The sequence below is a fragment of the Balaenoptera acutorostrata genome, chromosome 8 (genome assembly GCF_949987535.1).
Source record: "Balaenoptera acutorostrata chromosome 8, mBalAcu1.1, whole genome shotgun sequence".
Lineage (NCBI taxonomy): Eukaryota > Metazoa > Chordata > Mammalia > Artiodactyla > Balaenopteridae > Balaenoptera > Balaenoptera acutorostrata.
The window spans coordinates 19,852,114-19,876,312 of NC_080071.1; the positions used below are offsets into that span (position 1 = coordinate 19,852,114).

Genomic DNA, 24,199 nt, shown 5'->3' on the forward strand with positions numbered 1-24,199 from the left:
AAAAATAATGTATTTATACCTTAAGAAGACACTGCTAATGAATAGGAAATTTTCATATTCATTTCCACTGTAAATAATCCTTTGAAATTTTTTTTACATTGCATTAAGATTCAGATAGAAATAAAATCTTTGTGTTTACCCATAATGAGAGTGTTAAACCCTTTATCATGTTGACATTCCAAGCGCAGATCATTCATCAACCACCCAGAAAGAACACAAAGCCTAGAACCTAGGCACCTGTGTTCTAGTCTTCATCTGCCTGTGATCTGCTTTATAACATTGGGCAACTCATTTGGGCTCTTTGGATTGTCTCTGCTATAAAATCAAGGGGTGAGTTTATATTAAACGTGACTGATTCATCGATTTAAAAAAGGAACCTATCAAATATAACAGGCACCTAGGATGCTCTTTGTCAGTCACACAGGAAAACCAAGATGATGGTGTTTGTTGGCTAGAAAAGAAGACAGAGTTAAAATGGAAAAGTTATGATATAATGTGAAAAGTCCTGTAATATATATGTGCAAAGGATAACAGGAGCCCAGAGCAGGGAATCATAATAATTCAGACTAGATGTTACAGTAGGCTTCCATCAAGAAGTGACAACTGAAGTCGTCTTGAAAAGAAGTGAGATACTGATCCTGTGATAAACTGTAAACATGAAAAAGAATATATATGTATAACCAAGTCACTTTGCTGTACAGCAGAAATTAACACAACATTGTAAATCAACTATACTTCAATAAAATTTTTTTAAAAAGTGAGATATTGAAAGATGTACATAAAGAGGAAGAAAGAAATTTTTCTAGACATTCTGAGGGGACTTTTCAGCACACTGAAAGAACTTGCAGTCGGAGGCACTTCCTAACCTATGAAATAAATGGTGATGTGTGTGCCTGTCTTTCCTGCTACAGAGGTGCTTTCCTAGCATTACAGATCTATACCTTATAGACACCCATATGGACAGTGAAATTTGGGACTTAGAAATACAAGGGGATTTTTTTTTTTTAAAGACAGATATGGCTTGAAGAATTAAATGACTTGTCAAAGTGTAAAGGAAAAGGAGAATACATAAACATGCCATACTTTATATAAAGTACTTTATATAAAATTTGTATCACTTGCACACATATTTTCTCATGGAATTTTTCTCAGTAGACCAGAAAGATAAATATTATACTCATTTTACACATGATGAAGTTGCTGCTGGGAGGTGCCAAGGATCACACAGCTATTAAGTTGCTACCAACTCCAAATTCGGTGCCAGCTGCTGATTGATACACCATACCTTGCATGGGAAAGTTCTGGGAACTGGGAAAGTTCTGGGAAAGTTCTGGGAACAAGCTGCTGATTGATACACCATACCTTGCATGGGAAAGTTCTAAACATCCTACGTGCAATCCTCCAACAACCACATGAAGGGGTTAGATTACATCACTGACATTAAGGTCAGTAACCGTCCCCAGCAATCTGGCCCCAGAACCCATACTCTTCTTACCCACCATATCATCCTGCCCTCAAAAAAGCTGGCTTCTACTCGAGAAAGACAATCTGACATTTGTACCTATGGGACATCTGTAAAGTGAACCGAATAACACTTCCGCACCTTGATCCCCATCTCTTTCTCCCTCTTCCCCTAAGCTGGTCCCCACAGCCAGACTTAGTCTCTCACTCTTCCCTGTTATCCCACCTGCCTTTGTCTCCCCATAGCTGATTCTCGTAGAACCCTTAGCTGGCCATAATATCAAACAAAATGTGCACTTTAGACATTTATTTATTCTTTCTAAAGAAAATGTTTCTGCTACAACAAGGTCCTACTGTATAGCACGGGGAATTACATTCAATATACTGAGATAAACCATAATGGAAAAGAATATAAAAAAGAAGGTCTATATGTGTATAACTGAGTCACTTTGCTGTACAGCAGAGATGGGCACAACACTGTCAATCAACTGTACTTCAGTTAGAAAAAGTTTCCGCTTTATCACCTTAAACCACATGATATTCATCTTTTTTTAAATTTTTTTAACATCTTTATTGGAGTATAATTGCTTCACAATGTTGTGTTAGTTTCTGCTGTATAACAAAGTGAATCAGCTGTATGTATACATATATCCCCATAGCTCCTCCCTCCCACCCTCCCTATCCCACCCCTCTAGGTGGACACAAAGCACCGAGCTGATCTCCCTGTGCTATGCGGCTGCTTCCCACTAGCTATCTGTTTTACATTTGGTAGTGTATATAAGTCCATGCCACTCTCTCACTTCATCCCAGCTTACCCTTCCCCCTCCCTGTGTCCTCAAGTCCATTCTCTATGTCTATGTAGGTCTTTATTCCTGTCCTGCCCCTAGGTTCATCAGAACCATTTGTTTTTTAGATTTCATATATGTGTTTTAGCATACGGTATTTGTTTTTCTCTTTCTGACTTACTTCACTCTGTATGAGACTCTAGGTCCATCCACCTCACTACAAATAACTCAATTTTGTTTCTTTTTATGGCTGAGTAATATTCCATTGTATGTATGTGCCACATCTTCTTTATCCATTCATCTGTCGATGGACACTTAGGTTGCTTCCATGTCCTGGCTATTCTAAATAGTGCTACAATGAACATTGTGGTACTAGACTCTTTTGTAATTATGGTTTTTGCAGGGTATATGCCCAGTAGTGGGATTGCTGGGTCATATGGTAGTTCTATTTTTAGTTTTTTAAGGAACCTCCATACTGTTCTCCATAGTGGCTGTATCAATTTACATTCCCACCAACAGTGCAAGAGGGTCCCCTTTTCTCCACACCCTCTCCAGCATTTATTGTTTGCAGGTTTTTTGATGCCCATTCTAACTGGTGTGAGGTGATACCTCATTGTAGTTTTGATTTGCATTTCTCTAACGATTAGTGATGTTGAGCATCCTTTCATGTGTTAGCTGGCAATCTGTATATCTTCTTGGGAGAAATGTCTATTTAGGTCTTCTGCCCATTTTTGGATTGGGTTGTTTGTTTTTTTGATATTGAGCTGCATGAGCTGCTTGTATATTTTGGAGATTAATCCTTTGTCAGTTGCTTCATTTGCAAATATTTTCTCCCATTCTGAGGGTTGTCTTTTCGTCTTGTTTATGGTTTTCTTTGCTGTGCAAAAGCTTGTTTCATTAGGTCCCATTTGTTTATTTTTGTTTTAATTTCCATTCCTCTAGGAGATGGGTCAAAAAGGATCTTGCTGTGGTTTATGTCATAGAGTGTTCTGCCTATGTTTTCCTCTAAGAGTTTTATAGTGTCTGGCCGTACATTTAGGTCTTTAATCCATTTTGAGTTTATTTTTGTGTATGGTGTTAGGGAGTGTTCTAATTTCATTCTTTGACATGTAGCTGTCCAGTGTTCCCAGCACCACTTATTGAAGAGGCTGTCTTTTCTCCATTGTATATTCTTGCCTCCTTTATCAAAGATAAGATGACCATATGTGCGTGAGTTTATCTCTGGGCTTGCTATCCTGTTCCATTGATCTATATTTCTGTTTTTGTGTCAGTACCACACTGTCTTGATTACTGTACCTTTGTAGTAGAGTCTGAAGTCAGGGAGCCTGATTCTTCCAGCTCCATTTTTCTTTCTCAAGATGCTTTGGCTATTCGGGGTCTTTTGTGTCTCCATACAAATTGTGAAATTTTTTGTTCTAGTTCTGTGAAAAATGCCAGTGGTAGTTTGATAGGGATTGCACTGAATCTGTAGATTGCTTTGGGTAGTGTAGTCATTTTCACGATGTTGATTCTTCCAATCCAAGAACATGGTATATCTCTCCATCTGTTTGTACCATCTTTAATTTCTTTCATCAGTGTCTTATAGTTTTCTGCATACAGGTCTTTTGTGTCCTTAGGTAGGTTTATTCCTAGGTATTTTACTCTTTTTGTTGCAGTGGTAAATGGGAGTGTTTCCTTAATTTCTCTTTCAGATTTTTCATCATTAGTGTATAGGAATGCAAGAGATTTCTGTGCATTAATTTTGTATCCTGCTACTTCACCAAATTCATTGATTAGCTCTAGTAGTTTTCTCGTAGCATCTTTAGGATTCTCTATATATAGTATCATGTTATCTGCAAACAGTGACAGTTTTACTTCTTCTTTTCTGATTTGGATTCCTTTTACTTCTTTTTCTTCTCTGATGGCTGTGGCTAAAACTTCCAAAACTATGTTGAATAATAGTGGTGAGAGTGGCCAACCTTGTCTTGTTCCTGATCTTAGAGAAAATGGCTTCCGTTTTTCACCATTGAGAACGATGTTGGCCATGGGTTTGTCATATATGGCCTTTACTATGTTGAGGTAGGTTCCCTTTGTGCCTACTTTCTTGAGAGTTTTTATCACAAATTGGTGTTGAATTTTGTCAAAAGCTTTTTCTGCATATGTTGCGATGATCATATGTAAACCACATGATATTCATCTTTAATAACTTCCTCCAAAATGAATATCCCAAACTATAGAAGCACCACTCAAAAGAAATTAAATTACTGCTATGTTTTTGCATAGCCTTTACTGATTCCTCTGGCCGAGGGAGAGCAGCATTTGATTGAGTGATTGATTAAATAAATAAATAAATACAATTTATTCTCTCACCTTCTCTAAGTCCCCAAGTTCTTAGAGAAGGATTTTGTCTGTCCCGTCAGTTAGGCTCTAGACCTTCAAGAAAACTGACTTTTAAATAAGTAAGAAAGATTTTTTAAAAACTATTTACCACTCAAGTGTGAATTGTACAACTACATTTGCTTCAACATGCTACAGCATTTTTATGGGACTTTTGTATTTTGAGTCAAAGCACTCTACTGTTAGTGGAGACTGAACAGGTGTCCATACATTGGAAGCCTGGCCCAGCCATTGGACGTGTTCATAACACCAAGAGAACGTGATTAGGGCAAAAGCCTCTTACATAACAGCCAAAGTCATCCTCCCAGGCACCTTGAAAACTAAAATAAAACCCCAAATCTTAAGTGAGGTCAGTAGTGCCCTTGTAAGCCTCTCACTGGCAGCTCTCGTGGGAACCAGGCGCTGGGCAGCTCTGATACCTGAGGAGCGAGGCCACCATGCTGGGGAGCACAGGGCCTGAGAGTGTTGGGCCCCAGAGCCAGACTACTGGGCGTCCACACGGCTCCGCATCCTGAGCTGGGTGATCCCACATGCGTCACATGAAATCGCCACCTGGGTTTCCTCGTTTATAAGATATGGATAGCACCGTCCTGTATCTCAAAGGGTTACTGTGAAAATAAAGAGTTATTGTCGGTAAAATGCTTCATATGATGCCTACCACACAGTAAGTGTTCAAGAGTAGCTGCTTACTATTAGAGTTCAAAACAGTTCTGGGTTCAATTACAGCCCCGAAGTTTGTAATTTAATATCTTTTTCAGGTAGTTTCCTTCACTTCCAATTGGTCTCAAGGAGTTCTGACTGATTAAATGGTTAAGCAGTACCTTTTAAGAGTATGTGGCGGGCTTCCCTGGTGGCGCAGTGGTTGGGAGTCTGCCTGCTAATGCAGGGGACACGGGTTCGGGCCCTGGTCTGGGAAGATCCCACATGCCGCGGGGCGGCTGGGCCCGTGGGCCACAATTGCTGAGCCTGCGCGTCTGGAGCCTGTGCCCCGCGACGGGAGGGGCCGCGATGGAGAAAGGCCCGTGCACCGCGATGAAGAGCGGTCCCCGCACCGCGATGAAGAGTGGCCCCCGCTTGCCGCAACTGGAGAGAGCCCTCGCACGAACCGAAGACCCAACACAGCCAAAAATAAATAAATAAATAAGAAAATCCTTTAAAAAAAAAAAAAAAGAGTATGTGGCAGTTCTGGAGATGGAGGGTGGTGATGGTTGCACAATATGACTGTACTTAAATCTCGCTTATATGATTAAAATGGTCAACTTAATGGATATTGTACCATTTTTTTAGTGCTATAATCGCTCTTAAAAATTTATTTTATTGAAGTATAGTTGATTTACAATGTGTTAATTTCTGCTGTACAGCACAGTGATTCAGTTATACATATATATATATATTCTTTTTCATATTCTTTTCCATTATGGTTTATCACAGGATATTGAATATCCCTGTGCAATACAGTAGGACCTTGTTGTTTATCCATCCTCTATATATTAGTTTGCCACTGCTAATTCTGAACTCCCCATCCTTCCCTCCCCTACTCCCCTCTCCCTTGGCAACCACAAGTCTGTTCTCTATGTCTGTGAGTCTGTTTTTGTTTCATAGGTAAGTTCATTTGTGTCATATTTTAGATGTAAGTGATATCATATGTACCATAATTTTTTTTTAAAAGAGTATAAGATGAGACTTTGGAGTGAAATTGTTGTATTAACTGAAACTCCCTGGTTTCAGTCATGAGGAAAAGGATGCTCAGAAACATACAACTTTGGCCCAAAGTCACAGAGTGGGCCTCTAATGATGCTGAGAGTAGAAACCGGCTTCCCAAACTCCCAGACACTGTTCCAACCACCAAACAGAGCCTCCCGTCATTCACTTATCTGCTGACTTCTACACCAGACACAGCAGAAGGAAGAGCTGAAATCCAAACTAGTCACTGGAAAGATATCATTCTGGGGGGGATAAACAATGAGGGCCCAGAATTTTATACGTGTGTGTGTGTAATTTAATTATGTATTTCGAGGGGGCTAGAGCTAGCAATACTCAAGGGTGGGGGAAATCATGATCTGATATTCAAAACAATCTTTTGATAGAAAAGAAAATGTCACAGAAAACAAAGTCTCTACATCCAAAAAACTGCTAAGGCAGGGAAAGAAGTTTAACCAAAAAAGGTGGTACATTTCTACCAGCTGTCTCAACTAAGAGGACCGACTACACAGTAAAATTAATCCATATAGCTGTAATTATGATGAGGGTAACAAGATCTCATGAATTCACAATTTCCATGGATCATTATGTAGTAAGAAGTGGACTATGTTTTGCCTTCTGTGATCACACTAAGGGAACCTCACTTCTCTCACATGAATCATATTGCAAAGGTGACTTTCAAATTTCCTGTGTGATTAAATCCAATTTAATCAATATTTACTAAGCACCTACCACGTGCAGGGAACCGTCCTCAGGACTGGGTGTGAAAGCAAACACAATGGACATAATTCTTGTCCTGGGTGTACAGTGGAGTGGTATCACAGGTCGTTTAACTCAAGAGCATGGATAAAGTGACTACTTGCATAGCACAGCAACATCTAGAATGTTTTGCTCAATGAGCCCATGAGCCCACGAGAAGAGAGGGGCTGCCTGAACAGGCCCTTCCTTCAGTGAGTCTCAGACCCCACGTGTTTCTCAGAGTACGTGCACCTGCCCGTTAAGAGTACTTCTCCTGGAGCTCTGACCGCCACAGCAACAGTCAGCTCTACCCACCACCAGAGCCTCCCATCAAGCCTCTTAGATAGCCTCAACCACCAGAGGGCAGACAACAGAAGCAAGAAAAACTACAATCCTGCAGCCTGTGGACCAAAAACCACAGTTACAGAAAGACAGAGAAGATGAAAAGGCAGAGGGCTATGTACCAGATGAAGGAACAAGAAAAAACCCCAGAAAAACAACTAAATGAAGTGGAGATAGGCAACCTTCCAGAAAAAGAATTCAGAATAATGATAGTGAAGATGATCCAGGACCTCGGAATAAGAATGGAGGCAAAGATTGAGAAGATGCAAGAAATGATTAACAAAGACCTAGAAGAATTAAAGAACAAACAAACAGAGATGACCAATACAATAACTGAAATGAAAACTACACTAGAAGGAATCAATAGCAGAATAACTGAGGCAGAAGAACGGATAAGTGACCTGGAAGACAGAATGGTGGAATTCACTGCTGCGGAACAGACTAAAGAAAAAAGAATAAAAAGAAATGAAGACAGCCTAAGAGACCTCTGGGACAACATTAAACGCAACAACATTCGCATTATAGGGGTCCCAGAAGGAGAAGAGAGAGAGAAAGGACCAGAGAAAATATTTGAAGAGATTATAATCGAAAACTTCCCTAACATGGGAAAGGAAATAGCCACCCAAGTCCAGGAAGCGCAGAGAGTCCCATACAGAATAAACCCAAGGAGAAACACGCCGAGACACATAGTAATCAAAGTGGCAAAAATTAAAGACAAAGAAAAATTATTGAAAGCAGCAAGGGAAAAACGACAAATAACATACAAGGGAACCCCCATAAGGTTAACAGCTGATTTCTCAGCAGAAACTCTGCAAGCCAGAAGGGAGTGGCATGAAATACTTAAAGTGATGAAAGGGAAGAACCTACAACCAAGATTACTCTACCCAGCAAGGATCTCATTTAGATTTGATGGAGAAATCAAAAGCTTTACAGACAAGCAAAAGCTAAGAGAATTCAGCACCACCAAACCAGCTCTACAACAAATGCTAAAGGAACTTCTCTAAGTGGGAAACACAAGAGAAGAAAAGGACCTACAAAAACAAACCCAAAACAATTAAGAAAATGGTCATAGGAACATACATATCGATAATTACCTTAAACGTGAATGGATTAAATGCCCCAACCAAAAGACATAGACTGGCTGAATGGATACAAAAACAAGACCCATATATATGCTGTCTACAAGAGACCCACTTCAGACCTAGGGACACATACAGACTGAAAGTGAGGGGATGGAAAAAGATATTCCATGCAAATGGAAATCAAAAGAAAGCTGGAGTAGCTATACTCATATCAGATAAAATAGACTTTAAAATAAAGAATGTTACAAGAGACAAGGAAGGACACTACATAATGATCCAGGGATCAATCCAAGAAGAAGATATAACAATTATAAATATATATGCACCCAACATAGGAGCACCTCAATACATAAGGCAACTGCTAACAGCTATAAAAGAGGAAATCGACAGTAACACAATAATAGTGGGGGACTTTAACACCTCACTTACACCAATGGACAGATCATCCAAAATGAAAATAAATAAGGAAACAGAAGCTTTAAATGACACAATAGACCAGATAGATTTAATTGATATATATAGGACATTCCATCCAAAAACGGCAGATTACACGTTCTTCTCAAGTGCACACGGAACATTCTCCAGGATAGATCACATCTTGGGTCACAAATCAAGCCTCAGTAAATTTAAGAAAATTGAAATCATATCAAGCATCTTTTCTGACCACAACGCTATGAGATTAGAAATGAATCACAGGGAAAAAAACGTAAAAAAGACAAACACATGGAGGCTAAACAATACGTTACTAAATAACCAAGAGATCACTGAAGGAATCAAACAGGAAATAAAAAAATACCTAGAGACAAATGACAATGAAAACACGACGACCCAAAACCTATGGGATGCAGCAAAAGCGGTTCTAAGAGGGAAGTTTATAGCTATACAAGCCTACCTAAAGAAACAAGAAAAATCTCAAGTAAACAATCTAACTTTACACCTAAAGAAACTAGAGAAAGAAGAACAAACAAAACCCAAAGTTAGCAGAAGGAAAGAAATCATAAAGATCAGAGCAGAAATAAATGAAATAGAAACAAAGAAAACAATAGCAAAGATCAATAAAACTAAAAGTTGGTTCTTTGAGAAGATAAACAAAATTGATAAGCCATTAGCCAGACTCATCAAGAAAAAGAGGGAGAGGACTCAAATCAATAAAATCAGAAATGAAAAAGGAGAAGTTACAACAGACACCGCAGAAATACAAAACATCCTAAGAGACTCCTACAAGCAACTTTATGCCAATAAAATGGACAACCTGGAAGAAATGGACAAATTCTTAGAAAGGTATAACCTTCCAAGACTGAATCAGGAAGAAACAGAAAATATCAACAGACCAATCACAAGTAATGAAATTGAAACTGTGATTAAAAATCTTCCAACAAACAAAAGTCCAGGACCAGATGGCTTCACAGGTGAATTCTATCAAACATTTAGAGAAGAGCTAACACCCATCCTTCTCAAACTCTTCCAAAAAACTGCAGAGGAAGGAACTCTCCCAAACTCATTCTATGAGGCCACCATCACCCTGATACCAAAACCAGACAAAGACACTACAAAAAAAGAAAATTACAGACCAATATCACTGATGAATATAGATGCAAAAATCCTCAACAAAATACTAGCAAACAGAATCCAACAACACATTAAAAGGATCATACACCACGATCAAGTGGGATTTATCCCAGGGATGCAAGGATTCTTCAATATACGCAAATCAATCAATGTGATACACCATATTAACAAATTGAAGAATAAAAACCATATGATCATCTCAATAGATGCAGAAAAAGCTTTTGACAAAATTCAACACCCATTTATGATAAAAACTCTCCAGAAAGTGGGCATAGAGGGAACCTACCTCAACATAATAAAGGCCATATATGACAAACCCACAGCAAACATCATTCTCAATGGTGAAAAACTGAAAGCATTTCCTCTAAGATCAGGAACGAGACAAGGATGTCCACTCTCACCACTATTATTCAACATAGTTCTGGAAGTCCTAGCCACGGCAATCAGAGAAGAAAAAGAAATAAAAGGAATACAAATTGGAAAAGAAGAAGTAAAACTGTCACTGTTTGCGGATGACATGATACTATACATAGAGAATCCTAAAACTGCCACCAGAAAACTGCTAGAGCTAATTAATGAATATGGTAAAGTTGCAGGTTACAAAATTAATGCACAGAAATCTCTTGCATTCCTATACACTAATGATGAAAAATCTGAAAGAGAAATTATGGAAACACTCCCATTTACCATTGCAACAAAAAGAATAAAATACCTAGGAATAAACCTACCTAGGGAGACAAAAGACCTGTATGCAGAAAACTATAAGACACTGATGAAAGAAATTAAAGATGATACCAACAGATGGAGAGATATACCATGTTCTTGGATTGGAAGAATCAACATTGTGAAAATGAGTATACTACCCAAAGCAATCTACAGATTCAATGCAATCCCTATCAAATTACCAATGGCATTTTTTACGGAGCTAGAACAAATCATCTTAAAATTTGTATGGAGACACAAAAGACCCCGAATAGCCAAAGCAGTCTTGAGGCAAAAAAATGGAGCTGGAGGAATCAGACTCCCTGACTTCAGACTATACTACAAAGCTACAGTAATCAAGACAATATGGTACTGGCACAAAAACAGAAACATAGATCAATGGAACAAGATAGAAAGCCCAGAGATTAACCCACGCACCTATGGTCAACTAATCTATGACAAAGGAGGCAAAGATATACAATGGAGAAAAGACAGTCTCTTCAATAAGTGGTGCTGGGAAAACTGGACAGCCACATGTAAAAGAATGAAATTAGAATACTCCCTAACACCATACACAAAAATAAACTCAAAATGGATTAGAGACCTAAATATAAGACTGGCCACTATAAAACTCTTAGAGGAAAACATAGGAAGAACACTCTTTGACATAAATCACAGCAAGATCTTTTTCGATCCACCTCCTAGAGTAATGGAAATAAAAACAAAAATAAACAAGTGGGACCTAATGAAACTTCAAAGCTTTTGCACAGCAAAGGAAACCATAAACAAGACGAAAAGACAACCCTCAGAATGGGAGAAAATATTTGCAAATGAATCAACGGACAAAGGATTAATCTCCAAAATATATAAACAGCTCATTCAGCTCAATATCAAAGAAACAAACACCCCAATCCAAAAATGGGCAGAAGACCTAAATAGAAATTTCTCCAAAGAAGACATACAGACGGCCACGAAGCACATGAAAAGATGCTCAACATCACTAATTATTAGAGAAATGCAAATCAAAACTACAATGAGGTATCACCTCACTCCTGTTAGAATGGGCATCATCAGAAAATCTACAAACAACAAATGCTGGAGAGGGTGTGGAGAAAAGGGAACCCTCTTGCACTGTTGGTGGGAATGTAAATTGATACAGCCACTATGGAGAACAATATGGAGGTTCCTTAAAAAACTAAAAATAGAATTACCATATGACCCAGCAATCCCACTACTGGGCATATACCCAGAGAAAACCGTAATTCAAAAAGACACGTGCACCCGAATGTTCATTGCAGCACTATTTACAATAGCCAGGTCATGGAAGCAACCTAAATGCCCATCAACAGACGAATGGATAAAGAAGTTGTGGTACATATATACGATGGAATATTATTCAGCCATAAAAAGGAACGAAATTGAGTCATTTGTTGAGAAGTGGATGGATCTAGAGACTGTCATACAGAGTGAAGTAAGTCAGAAAGAGAAAAACAAATATCGTATGTTAATGCATGTATGTGGAACGTAGAAAAATGGTACAGATGAGCCAGTTTGCAGGGCAGAAGTTGAGACACAGATGTAGAGAATGGACATATGGACACCAAGGGGGGAAAACTGCGATGAGGTGGGGATGGTGATGTGCTGAATTGGGCGATTGGGATTGACATGTATACACTGATGTGTATAAAACTGATGCCTAATAAGAACCTGCAGTATAAAAAAACAAACAAAACAACTAATACTAAACTTTCATTGGGTTATTTGTATGGAACTATGTTAATATAAATGTTTCAGACATTACATGAAATTTCTAAAAATCTTATATTTGTATTTGTATGGAAATATGTATGGAAATATGTTAATATAAATGTTTCAGACATTACATGAAATTTCTAAAAATCTTGTATTTGTATGGAAATATGTATGAAAATATGTTAATATAAATGTTTCAGACATTACATGAAATTTCTAAAAATCTTATATTTGTATTTGTATGGAAATATGTATGGAAATATGTTAATATAAATGTTTCAGACATTACATGAAATTTCTAAAAATCTTATATTTGTATTTGTATGGAAATATGTATGGAAATATGTTAATATAAATGTTTCAGACATTACATGAAATTTCTAAAAATCTTATATTTGTATTTGTATGGAAATATGTATGGAAATATGTTAATATAAATGTTTCAGACATTACAGGAAACTTCTAAAAATCTTATATGTTCTGGTATAATGTTATAAGTAATAATCCTAGTTATTACTTTAAAATGTATATCTCAGAAATAACTAATTTTCTTGTCAACTGCATTATTATGAACTTTCATCAAATCTTTAACCATGGTCATTTTTAAGTCTTTTGTCATTTACAGACAGTTCTGGGTGTACTCTGATGATTTTGCAAATATGTTCCTATAAAAGAGTTTCATCTTCAAGAAATTCATGGAAAAGACTCTGACAAGTACAGGTTTCTGGTAACTGACTGTACTGCTGAACTGAATGAATAAGCATTTTCAGAACTCTAATGAAAAACTGATGAACTCATAAAACTGCTAACAAAAGATCAAGATGAAAAAAAAGAAATTAATTACATGGGACTGAGTGAACTGATGAGGATGAGTATAATTTTTGTGACTTTCTGTCTGAATTTAAAAAAAAAAATCCCACAAGGACTCAGAGGAAAAGAATATACAAATCAATTTTCACTGCAAAGTAAAGGAGCTGTTACAGTGGAGGATTACTGGACTGAATGTCAATATTATGACATAGTATAAGTGTGTTTCATGTTTGGTAATCGCAATCATTGTTGCTTTTGTTGTGGTCATCCATGTACAATGCTTGGTGTCAGTCTATCTATCTCTTGTAAAAATAAAATACAGTGTGTGTGTGTGGAAAAAAAAAAAAAAAAAAAAAAAAAGTACTTCTCCTGTTTAAAGATAAGTACTTCTTGTACATCATGACTTTTTAACACAGCCAGTGGTTTATCTGTTACCCAACCTCAGTCTGTTCCAGTGTCAGAGGAAAAATTGGACACTTAAAGGTAATTTTGACTGTAGATGAATTTTCACCTCACACTATGACTCTAGAATCTAAGAAGCAATTCCATGAGCTAACTACCATGTGGTTAAGAGTTAGACCATCCGGTGTGATTCTCAGCTCCATTATTGAACCTGCTGGGTGATGTTAACCTCCTTGTACCTCCGTTACCTTATCAGTTACAACCAGGAAAATAAGAATATCTGCCCTCTTACGGTCATGGTGAAGATTAAATGAGAAAATGTGCATGACACAAAGCAGTGCTTACTGCATAGTAACTTGTCATTGTTGCTGTTAACACACATGCATCTAACTGCAATACAAGGCGGCACACGATAAGAGATATACAGGAGGTAAAAAGTGCAGGAGTGCAGAAAAGCCCAAGTAAATCCCTTGGGAGAGTCTGGAGGGGAACTAAGAAGTTTTGATGAAGGAGGAGTGGGTGGAGGGTGGAATGGGGATAGTGGGTGACCAAGAGCAACATGAATGGAGACACAGACAGCTGACTGTTCAAGGGCAATCCCAAGGAGTGACAAATATTGGAACTGGCTGCATGTGGGCATATTTGTACAGGAAGTAGCAGAGTCCTCTTGGGATCCCAAAATAGGGAGTCTGGAATGCCAGGCCCAGAAGTCACGAATGTTGCAAGCGATGTGGGAGTCATCAAAGACACTCTGAGCAGAAGTGTCTCAGCTCCCCAGTGGAAGATAATTCAGTGTGGCGAGATGGACTGGAAAGGGGAGACCCATAGCAACGATACAAGTGAGGAGGCTAGGTGATGGCGAGGGCGCCAGGGGGAAGGGAAGGGGAGAAAATGACAACAGCAACTGAGACAAGTCTGAGATGGAACATACCACCAAACTGTTGAAGCAAAGCTTTGGACAACTGTCAAACCGTGATTTGTAGACAACCTGACTCAGGCTTAATACTAAACTGGCAATACTGGAATAGAAATAAATTCTGGCAATGGCCTTCCTATAAGCCAAACCTGATCCCGTAGCCATGAAGTGGCCAACACTATCCTATAAAGAGCCCAATTCTATAGAAACTTTATAGCCACTATTCATGAAGCACTCCAGGCAGCATTCATCATATATGTATTAGTATAAATACATGTAGAAAAACTTTTCAAAAACAAAGACGTCAACGGGCTAAAGGAATATTCTAACCCTTTATACTTCCATAGCAGTATTTCAATGGGCTCTTCACATATTTCACAAATGTTTCCAAGCTTTAGTTTCCAAATTAAAATGTATGCTAAATCCTTCTCTAAATCTGGGCTTTAAAAACGATGCCTTGTTTGAAGGAATGTGCATTTAATTACTATATCCCTGGGAGCTATGAATCTCTAGGAAATCGTCCAAAGATCTTTCTTAGTTTGATTCAAGTAATAAATATTCAAAAAGGGTGGGGTAAGCAGAACTACAGAGGAAGCCTTGAAGTGAACAATATGGGGCAAATTTTTGTTATTTAAATAACAACCTGCAGAGGAAGACTTAGCAATAACAATTTCCTTTTCATCATCCAGAGAATCTTCTAACTTAGCTTCTTTGCAGACTTACACAAGAAATTCATGTGAAAAGAAAATTAAACAGTGTACAAATGCTGATGGTCCCTATGTCACCATTTAGGAGAGACTTGTGAATTCAGACACACCAAATCTGAGAGGGCAAAGGCAGGCAATTATTTCTTCCTAGAAAAAAATTCATGAGGGGATTATTTCTGTACTTACCTAAAATATTCTCATGCCTCAGCATCACAGTGTTGTACAATTCTGTTTCCCTGAACCACGACTTCTCATCCCGGGAGGAGAAGATCTTCACAGCGACATTCTCCCCTTGCCAGCTGCCCCTCCACACCTCACCATACCTGCCTTTCCCTGTGGAAAGCAACACAGAGGTGACATTGGACAGTAGGACAGGACAGGTAGCCAGCGAACTTCACGCTAGCAACTCTTAATCCCTCCCATGGAAAAACACAACTCAGGGGTATAAATACCACTACTTTTTGCCTGTAAAGACATCCAAAAATAAGGTGGAAACTGCCCCTCCCGGCCACCCTACTGTGCTATCAAATGAAACACTCTCAGAATCTGCATCTGTACAATGAGCTGGTAATTACAAAGTTTACATTTACATTCCTCTGTGAAAAGGTATGAAATGCATATGGTTTGTAAAAGCACATGAAAGTTAGTAAAACTTAGACAATGGTACAGATTATTAGATTTCACTGTTGATGAAAGCCAAAAAGCGTGTATGGGGCTTAACTGAGTAACTTACTTGATTCCTTCCCTTAATAAAGGATCAACATAGGCATTTTCTAAGAGTCCAAATTTTTGAATGTACATATGCATTTATATTTTTCACAAAAGAGATCATTAAGTTTGAGATATGCGTTCTACAGGATTAACACACACATGCACACACACACACAGAACAATGCTGTGTAGGAGATCGACAGGCGGCCACTGCCATCCTTAAAGGATTTCTTGGTGGAGGATATATTTCAAAAGAGGATTTGCAAAGTCTTAAACACATAATCCCAGAACAGTCCCGATTTCTGACACTGGTCATGGGTGTTCGCTTGCAAGACAGTCCCTGTGATGCCACAAGTGGATGACACTGAAAAGGCCACCTGGAGAAGACATTTTCAAAAAACGGTGACGAGCTGTGATCTGATCTGAGGAGTTCGTGCCCCCTCCTGCAGCCCCAGCACAACTGTCAGCTTGTCAACTACATGCTCCTGTTCCCGTTCTTCTCCTTAATGACAGGTAGGTGATCAGGGAGGTTGGGAGGAGGAGGGAATTACCACGAGACTGTGGGGATCAACACGGGGTATGATCAAGGTGAAGACAGACGCGGCACCTAGAAAACGATGCAGCAGGAGATACGAGTGGCAGGGCAGCGGGGCTCTCCACCAAGGCAAGTGGCTGCTGGGAATCCCAGCTGGTGATAAGCTGCTGCGGAACCACCTGTATATACAGGAATGCAGCTCTCTGCTGGAAAACTACGTCGCTGAGAACCCCAACGTGGAGACAGAAAGCATGTCTGTCCAGGAGATTATGTCTGGACATAATCAAAACATAATCAAAACTGCTCAATCTAGATTCCCTTACGATAAGCAATGTCCCTACTAAATACCAGTGACTAATCCAAAAGAGCATTAAATGAAGCCAGTAAGTGGTCTTTCGTGGGCCACTGTCAAGTCACAAAAATCGTATCTAGTGCAGGATTAATTTGAATAAAGTCATAGCAATTGCCCAGCATTTGTAGTTTAAGATGAAGGCTAGTGCTAAGATCTACAAAATCGACTGCTACAAAAGGGAACGCTCATCTTTTCCTGCCTTTGGTTCCATTCTGTATCTTTATTTGCCCTTTGTCCTCATATTCTCATTAGGAAGGAGAGAAAAATATCCCAGAGCACTGTGGACATTACTATACAGTTGCCTTAAATCCTAATTTTTTTAGAGGAAACAGAGATAGATGTCAGCGTAAGTAGACAGAATTGAAACAGAAACCTACTTAAATGGCTTTCAAAGGCTGTTAAGTTGTCAAATGCTTTTTGCAAATGCAACCTTTTGCAGAAGTCCCTGAAAACAGAAGCAGAGCTGCCCAGAAGTCCTGGCCATGGAGACCCTAAAGGGGGGTCCCTAAAGCACCTGAAATTTGGAAATTCATTGATCACCATCTGTAACAACTGATCTAGTCCAACTTCTCGTGTTTTTCAACCAAAAATGGTAACATATTATCCAAACAGTTCATTACATATATTTTTATTCAAGCCTGTACTACATGAACACTAACTAGATGCTACTGAAAGGCATGGCTCTTTAGCACTGAACCAATAAAATGCTATAATTGAACATAAACTATTTCAAAAAATGCTGAAGAATATCTATACAACCGGAAACAGTATGCATTTTTAAAGGTGCGGTATTATTTTGCCCTTTGGACTCTGGGGTCCATCTCTGAGGACCGGTCATGAGGGCTGCTGCTCTGTGAATGGTGAGTGGCCATGGGACAGGAGGATGGGGGGTAATGTCCCCCTTCACTTCTTACCCCTACCCAGGCACCCTTGTTCATAAGCAAACAGAACGTTAGCTGGTACAAGAGGACAACTCTGGCTGTAAGCAGTGAGCACGCCGGGGGCTTTTCCATTTTTAGTTTCTCTACACACAGTCCGCCGTGGAGGAGAAGCATGAAGCTGGAGTTCAGAAACAGCTGCAGTAGCTACAGACGTAGAGAAAAGGCAACAGGCTCCTCCTGCTGGCCACCTGTGTGCCTGAAGGTGGCAGTCACTTTTCCTACCTCTGCCCACCACCCCCTTCCACTGCTGCATTTGGGGGTGTCCTGGTTTCCATGAAAACAGGAAGAAAAGTCAGAGAATAGCAGCCAAGTGGTGAAGGCAGCCTATGTTGGCCCATCACCTCCCAAAAGCAAAAGATGATATGGCAAGAGCTGCAAAGCCAGCCCCCCAAAACTGGGAGAACCAGGAGAGTATGGAGATGTTTCTAATCTGTTATTGCTACTGTGGCCATCCCTGCATGCCATCTAAAGGAGAAATGAATGAAAACTGTCATGTGACTTGCAAATGCCCACCTCATAAAACTAAAACTAATAAAAATCAGGACTTTAAAAAAAAAAAGCATTTGCAGCACCTTCCTAGAGGGCAATCCAGCAATATATAAGACAAGCCATAAAAAGTCACAAATTTTGACCCAGGAACCCCAATTCCTAGAAATTTATTCTGCGTACTTAAAAGAAGCAACGTGTGCAAAACATTTTTCAAACAGTATTGTTAAAGTTATCACGCAATAGACAATTACATAATCTTTAAAATACCCGTGATGTGTACAAATACATGAATACGTGTGTGAGCTTAAAACTGAAAACAGGGACAAATTATATACACACTATGATTATATCTCTATACAAATATGTTCCAATATGGGAAAAAATGTGAGAGGCCACAGAGAAATGTACACAGCTCTTGTTTAAATAGAGCAGTTCTGAAGGGTAGCTTTGGTACATTTATTTCATTTTTTTTTTAAGGCAGGGGAAGAGTGAGGAAGTATAAAATTGCAATAATCAAGTTGACTGTCCAAAAGCCGACTTACCTCAGATTCCCCAATGCCTATGGTCAGGAGCAGCCATGTTAGTTCATTTTCAAGCATTCCCATCATCCTGAAGGGTCTACTTAAAACTGAAATCTTTTGGCTGGGCACTCTGTATCCTGCCTAGTGGATACTAGTTCTTTGACAAGAACTTCACCAAGTTCAAGTGCTCCAACACAAGTCACAGATTAGAGGCATACTACCCCATGGCTACCTCACATCTCCTGACGTTTAACAAGCAAGAGGCAACACGAAGCAGATTTTCCAAGGGCCATCCTACTTCTAGAACCACAGCACATAACCCGCAAAGAAAGGGAAAAAAAAGAATTACCAACACACTCCAGCAGTGTGATCTGACGGGCTACCGTTCTTTGTACCAGAAAAGGAAGACCAGAGCCGCTTCCCGACGTACACGAATGATCCAATAAATCCTGTGGTTCAAAACAAGGAGAAAGAGAAAGTATTGAGGAACTGCTCCCAGGTTAGTATGAGCGTGCACATGGGTGTAACTTGCACGGAGGTAGTGGTCCTGGACACATGGCCTGTTCGTGTGCATGGAAAGCCCCACTGGAGGAAGAACTGGTTTTATTTCTTAGGAAAACCAGAAGCTAGCCCTTTCCCTAATATGGGATAGGTTTTCCTGAGGGATGCGTAGTCCTTTCTTGTATCCAGAGTTGTAGAAGAAAATATATAAAGAAAGAAGCTGAGTGGACAAAGTCAAAGATGTAAATGAAAATGTCCAAGATGCAGGGCTGAGCCCAAGGGGAAACAGTAGCTAGAACAGCAAGTGGAGCAAAAATCAAAGGCCTTCAAGTCCAAGAGCTGAGCAACATTGACCATATTCGGCCCTGCTCAGAATACCTATCAAAGGATGCACTTTAGTTGGCATGCCAAGGAACTCTAATAAGGAACAAACAAATTAGGAATAAGGACCAAATGACTCTAATGTTGTTTGTCTTGTAAAGACTCCAATGGCCATCTGAGTCCTCAGACTGGTACACTCAAGCAGAGAGGGCTACCTGGATGGAGGTTGCTAGGTAGGTGGGGAACAAGAGTCACAAAATTAACACCTCTATGTCATTTCTCTTTTTTTTGTTAATAATTGTCTACTTTAAAAAAAATTTTTTTTATTGAAAGATTCTTTAAATTCTATAGTGCTTTACAATTTTCAACAGTTTCTCACACATGATTTCATATACTGTATGTCATTCTCGATGTCAGTTACCCACAAAGCAGAGAGAAAAAATATGACTTTCATTGAAACATAAAACCATGCCCCAAATCAACTTCTAAAAATGAACACACTGCAAAAAAGATTCCCAATTAGTTCATTCATAAATTTTCCCTTCTTACTCTCAGTGCAAGCCAAGAAGCAGAAGCCTTTTTGAATCAGGAATGGATTATCTATAATAAACAATATTGTGCCCATGGTGATCGTGGGAAGGTTGCAGTAATGTTGATCTAACACTCCTCAAAGCTGTCCTTTCCCAAACATTTTAGCTGGCCTGTTACATTAATACATTGCCTTGTTTGAGTTTCATTGTCTCTTACTTACTCTGAGCACCACTGTGAAGTACTGTTGATCTGCAAAATTACCAAAATCTGAACATCTAAAGGAAGAAATTTAGAATCCTTAAAAGCCGCAAAATGGATATTCAACAAGAAACTGAATGTAGATGAAGTAGAGTTTCACATTTCCCTATCTCTTTTGCTGTTCGTTTTTCTCTTTATTCATTCAATTTTTTTGAGAGAATAATTCTGAAATTACTATAAAACAAATGTGTTGTTTTTTCATAATATACAATCCTGGTTCTAAACCTAGTTCATAGACTTCAGGGCGGGGGTGAAGGGGAATCGACCAAAGACTAACAAACATCTACTTCAACTCTTGGATCCCAAGACTTCTTTTTCAGTGTAGGAGAGCTGTTTAGTAAGGTACGCATTGCTGAGTCATATAAATGAGAATATCACTTAAATAAGCAAGCTTGTAGACCAATAATGACAACTTGTTTTAAACAGTGTTGTTTACTGTGTCATTATATCGTGATATACTGTCATCTAAAACGGTTGAGTTGAGAAGACTATTTTAGCATATTTGAAAGCATTCTGCTTTCAAAATTATAGAAGCCATTTAAATAATAATTTACACTAGAGATTCCTATCAGTGCCCAATGTGATTAGTTATGTTAGCAGTTCTGAGGAACAAAGTTCTGACTACTGCTAAAGTTTTGTCAAGATTCAGCCTTGTATTGTCCTTGCTCCTAACTCAATGAACTCATTTAATTTGCCTTAAAACTTGAAACAAACTTCTAAGTACACTTCTAAAGAAAAACTATATTTTTCTACTTTTTGAATAAAATGTCCTTATCTCCTCTTTTCCCAGTTTCACTGTAGCACAATTAAATAGGTAGGTAAAAGGAAGCTAAACAAGGTTCCTTCCCCCTTTTTTTCATACAAAAAAGTACGCTTGACTGTGGTCCAGTGACGGGGAAGGCAGTAGGATGGGATATTCCCCAGCCTGTATCAGCCACCATCAAATGTTTTAATAACTCGCCAAGGGCAGTAGTCCAGGTGTAGCACCTGAGCTACAAAGACTGGTGAGGGCAAGTCTTCTTCAGCAAAAAGGCTTAACTGCAGAACTCCCAGACACTTTTAAGTTTGTCATCTAGCACAACAAGACTTAATACAGATGATCTTAATAACACTGAATCACATTAAAAGCTACCACCTTGGCCATCTTTCAATTCATCAGTCAACGACAAGGAGAGTCTCGATTTAGTACTGGCATGACTTTAACATCTTTCTAACACAAATCTTCACCTTTTTTAAGGGGGGCATCCTACTCAGCACAGTACCCCTATAGAAAGTTATTACTTTTCCTTTCGGCACTTGATGGTAACCTATTCAGTAGCATGCAATCCCTTTTCTCACTTAAAAGTTTAAAGGTGCTTTAAAATTAACACTTGACAAACAATTTTAAAAAGTGAAAAAAGGAAGACAGTCGCTTTTTAATGCGATTTCATCATTTTAAAATGTGCAAAAGAGTAACTTTGAAACATACAAATACAATGGTTCCAAACCCTGTGCTAGGGTAGCTGCTAGCCACACGCTGACCCTGAGACAGTGAAATGTGGCTGATCTGAACCGATATGCGCTGTACGTATAAAATACACAGATTTTGAAAATTTAGTTTAAAAAAAAAGATGCAAAATATCTCATTAATAATTCTTTAATTATATGTTGAAATGATAATCATATATGTTAGGTTAAGTATATTCTTAAAATTAATATCACCTGTGAGGTTTTTTTTAACGTTTTTTAAGATGGCTACTAGAACATTTTAAATTACAGATGTGCTGCACGTGCATCTATTGCTATTGGACAGCACTGGTTTAACCAAATGAGTGCAGTCCACAAGGGGGCGGCACAGGAGCACGAAAAATTTAATAGCTGCTTTTTTGGATGTCAGGTTTTAAAAGTCTTAAATTACAGGGTGCTGAAATAATCTAGAAGGGAAAGTGATTTTTAATATTAAGCAAAAGGTGCTTTTTTTTGAAAGGGCTTTTACTGGTTAAAAATAGAGTAACTGAGTACCGTAAATTCCAAGCCCTCCCCCACCATCAAAATTATAGGCAACCGTTGTCTGTCCCTGTCCCCTTACTCCCAAAAGAAAAATAACTACCAAGGATCGACTAAAATAAATCCACTCTCTCATTTAATGTAAATGTCTGTCTAAAATAAATGTTCTCACGTAGGGGAGACTAAACTCACACAGGGGAGCATATACTTGCTTAAGACGTAAGTGACCAGCAGCACGTGTGCACTCACTGTCCCGTCACCAGTTACCGGTTAGCATTTCGTGCTTGAAATAAGAAAGCATCTTCAGCCATCTTTGTTATGCTTGGGGTCCCCTGGGGCCACAAACTCACCGCTAACGTGCTGTCTCCGACATTGGTGGTGATGAGCCCTTCGATGGTACCATACTCCACATCTCTGGGGTTGAGGCGTTCTTGGTTGCGCCTTTTAAATTTTCGGAGAGCAACTCCCAGCAGGCAGGCTAGAAGGCAGACTGCAAACACTACAGACAGAATGATGAGGCCAACCTCCAAGTGGAAATTCTGTGTTCCAGGAAAGGACTTCCCTGGAGATGGGAGAGAGAAGGGTAATTGGCTGTAAGGATCATTGTTTACTTATTATTTAGCATAACCAATGCCTAACAAGTAGCTCGCTCCTGATCCTGACCACACAGTCTCACAAGTCACAAAGTGTTGAAACTAAAAGACTTCCTAATACCTGGCCAACGGCCCAGTCATTTAACCATTATTCATTTAGACACAATAGGAGTTTGAAAAAATTCCACTGAGAACCAATTTATTAATGCATCTATGTGAAAAGTGTTTTTAAAATATAAAGTACTATACAAATCTCTGATACTATCCTTATTAACCTGGATTTGATCTGTAAGGATGTTTTACCATCAAACCCTTACAGACAGACACTATGCTGTAATATTCCTATGAGAAAGTGCTATCTGAGTTAAGACCAAATTATCCAATCTGTGGTCTCTCTCTTCAATGTATCTTGGATGTCTACTGCTGAATTCTCATTGCTATTTTTACATCATGATTTCTGCCTAGGAACCTATTCATTCACCTGTTCTCTAACTCGCTTATTCAACATTCATTCACTCACTCAAAACGTTCTATCATTGATTCACTCACTCACCTAATCACTCATTCACTCTCTGGCTCAGACATTATTACATACCCTTTCAAACATTTGTGCATTCACTCGAATACTTACATGTCACTCGAGCAAATATTCACTTTGCCTAGTGAGTTAAATCAAAGTTTCTCAGTTGCATAGTGAAGGTCCATAATTAAAAGATCCCAAGGCAATAATCACCTCTGAATTTCAGACCCTTTCCTGACATCACGTCACCAAGCCCTGTTCTTCCCCATGTATACCTTACTCTTTCCACGTCCCTGGCCTCTTCAGCCATCCAATCTCAAGCCAAACTTCCTTTATAAATTTCTTTTAACTTTCCAAATCCAAATTAATCAACAACTTGGCACATGTCACTTGTATGATAAAGTATAAAGCTAATTATGTACAGCATTAAATTATGAGTATTGTGCCTCCTTAATTAAATCAGAAATTCCTTAATAAACTCTGTGTTACAACTCTAATCTGGCAGAGTGTTCTGCAGATTAGAAACTTTTCATACTGTAGATATAATTTTTACGTAAATGCAGACATTTCTTCATGGTCCATCCACTCTATTAATAG

The 24,199-nt window shown here is 38.8% G+C and overlaps 1 protein-coding gene across 2 annotated transcripts in view; it reads right to left on the reverse strand.

Moving 5' to 3' along the window:
* The window catches only part of ACVR1 (activin A receptor type 1), a 134,496-nt gene that overhangs the window by 18,168 nt on the left and 92,129 nt on the right, over positions 1-24,199 (reverse strand). For both annotated transcript variants that reach the window (XM_057551620.1, XM_057551619.1), the window contains 3 exons: positions 22,840-23,051; positions 19,242-19,341; positions 15,530-15,676 (listed from right to left, as the gene is read on the reverse strand). In XM_057551620.1, the coding sequence (XP_057407603.1) occupies positions 15,530-15,676; positions 19,242-19,341; positions 22,840-23,051 (459 nt within the window). The remainder of the gene's footprint in view (positions 1-15,529; positions 15,677-19,241; positions 19,342-22,839; positions 23,052-24,199) is intronic.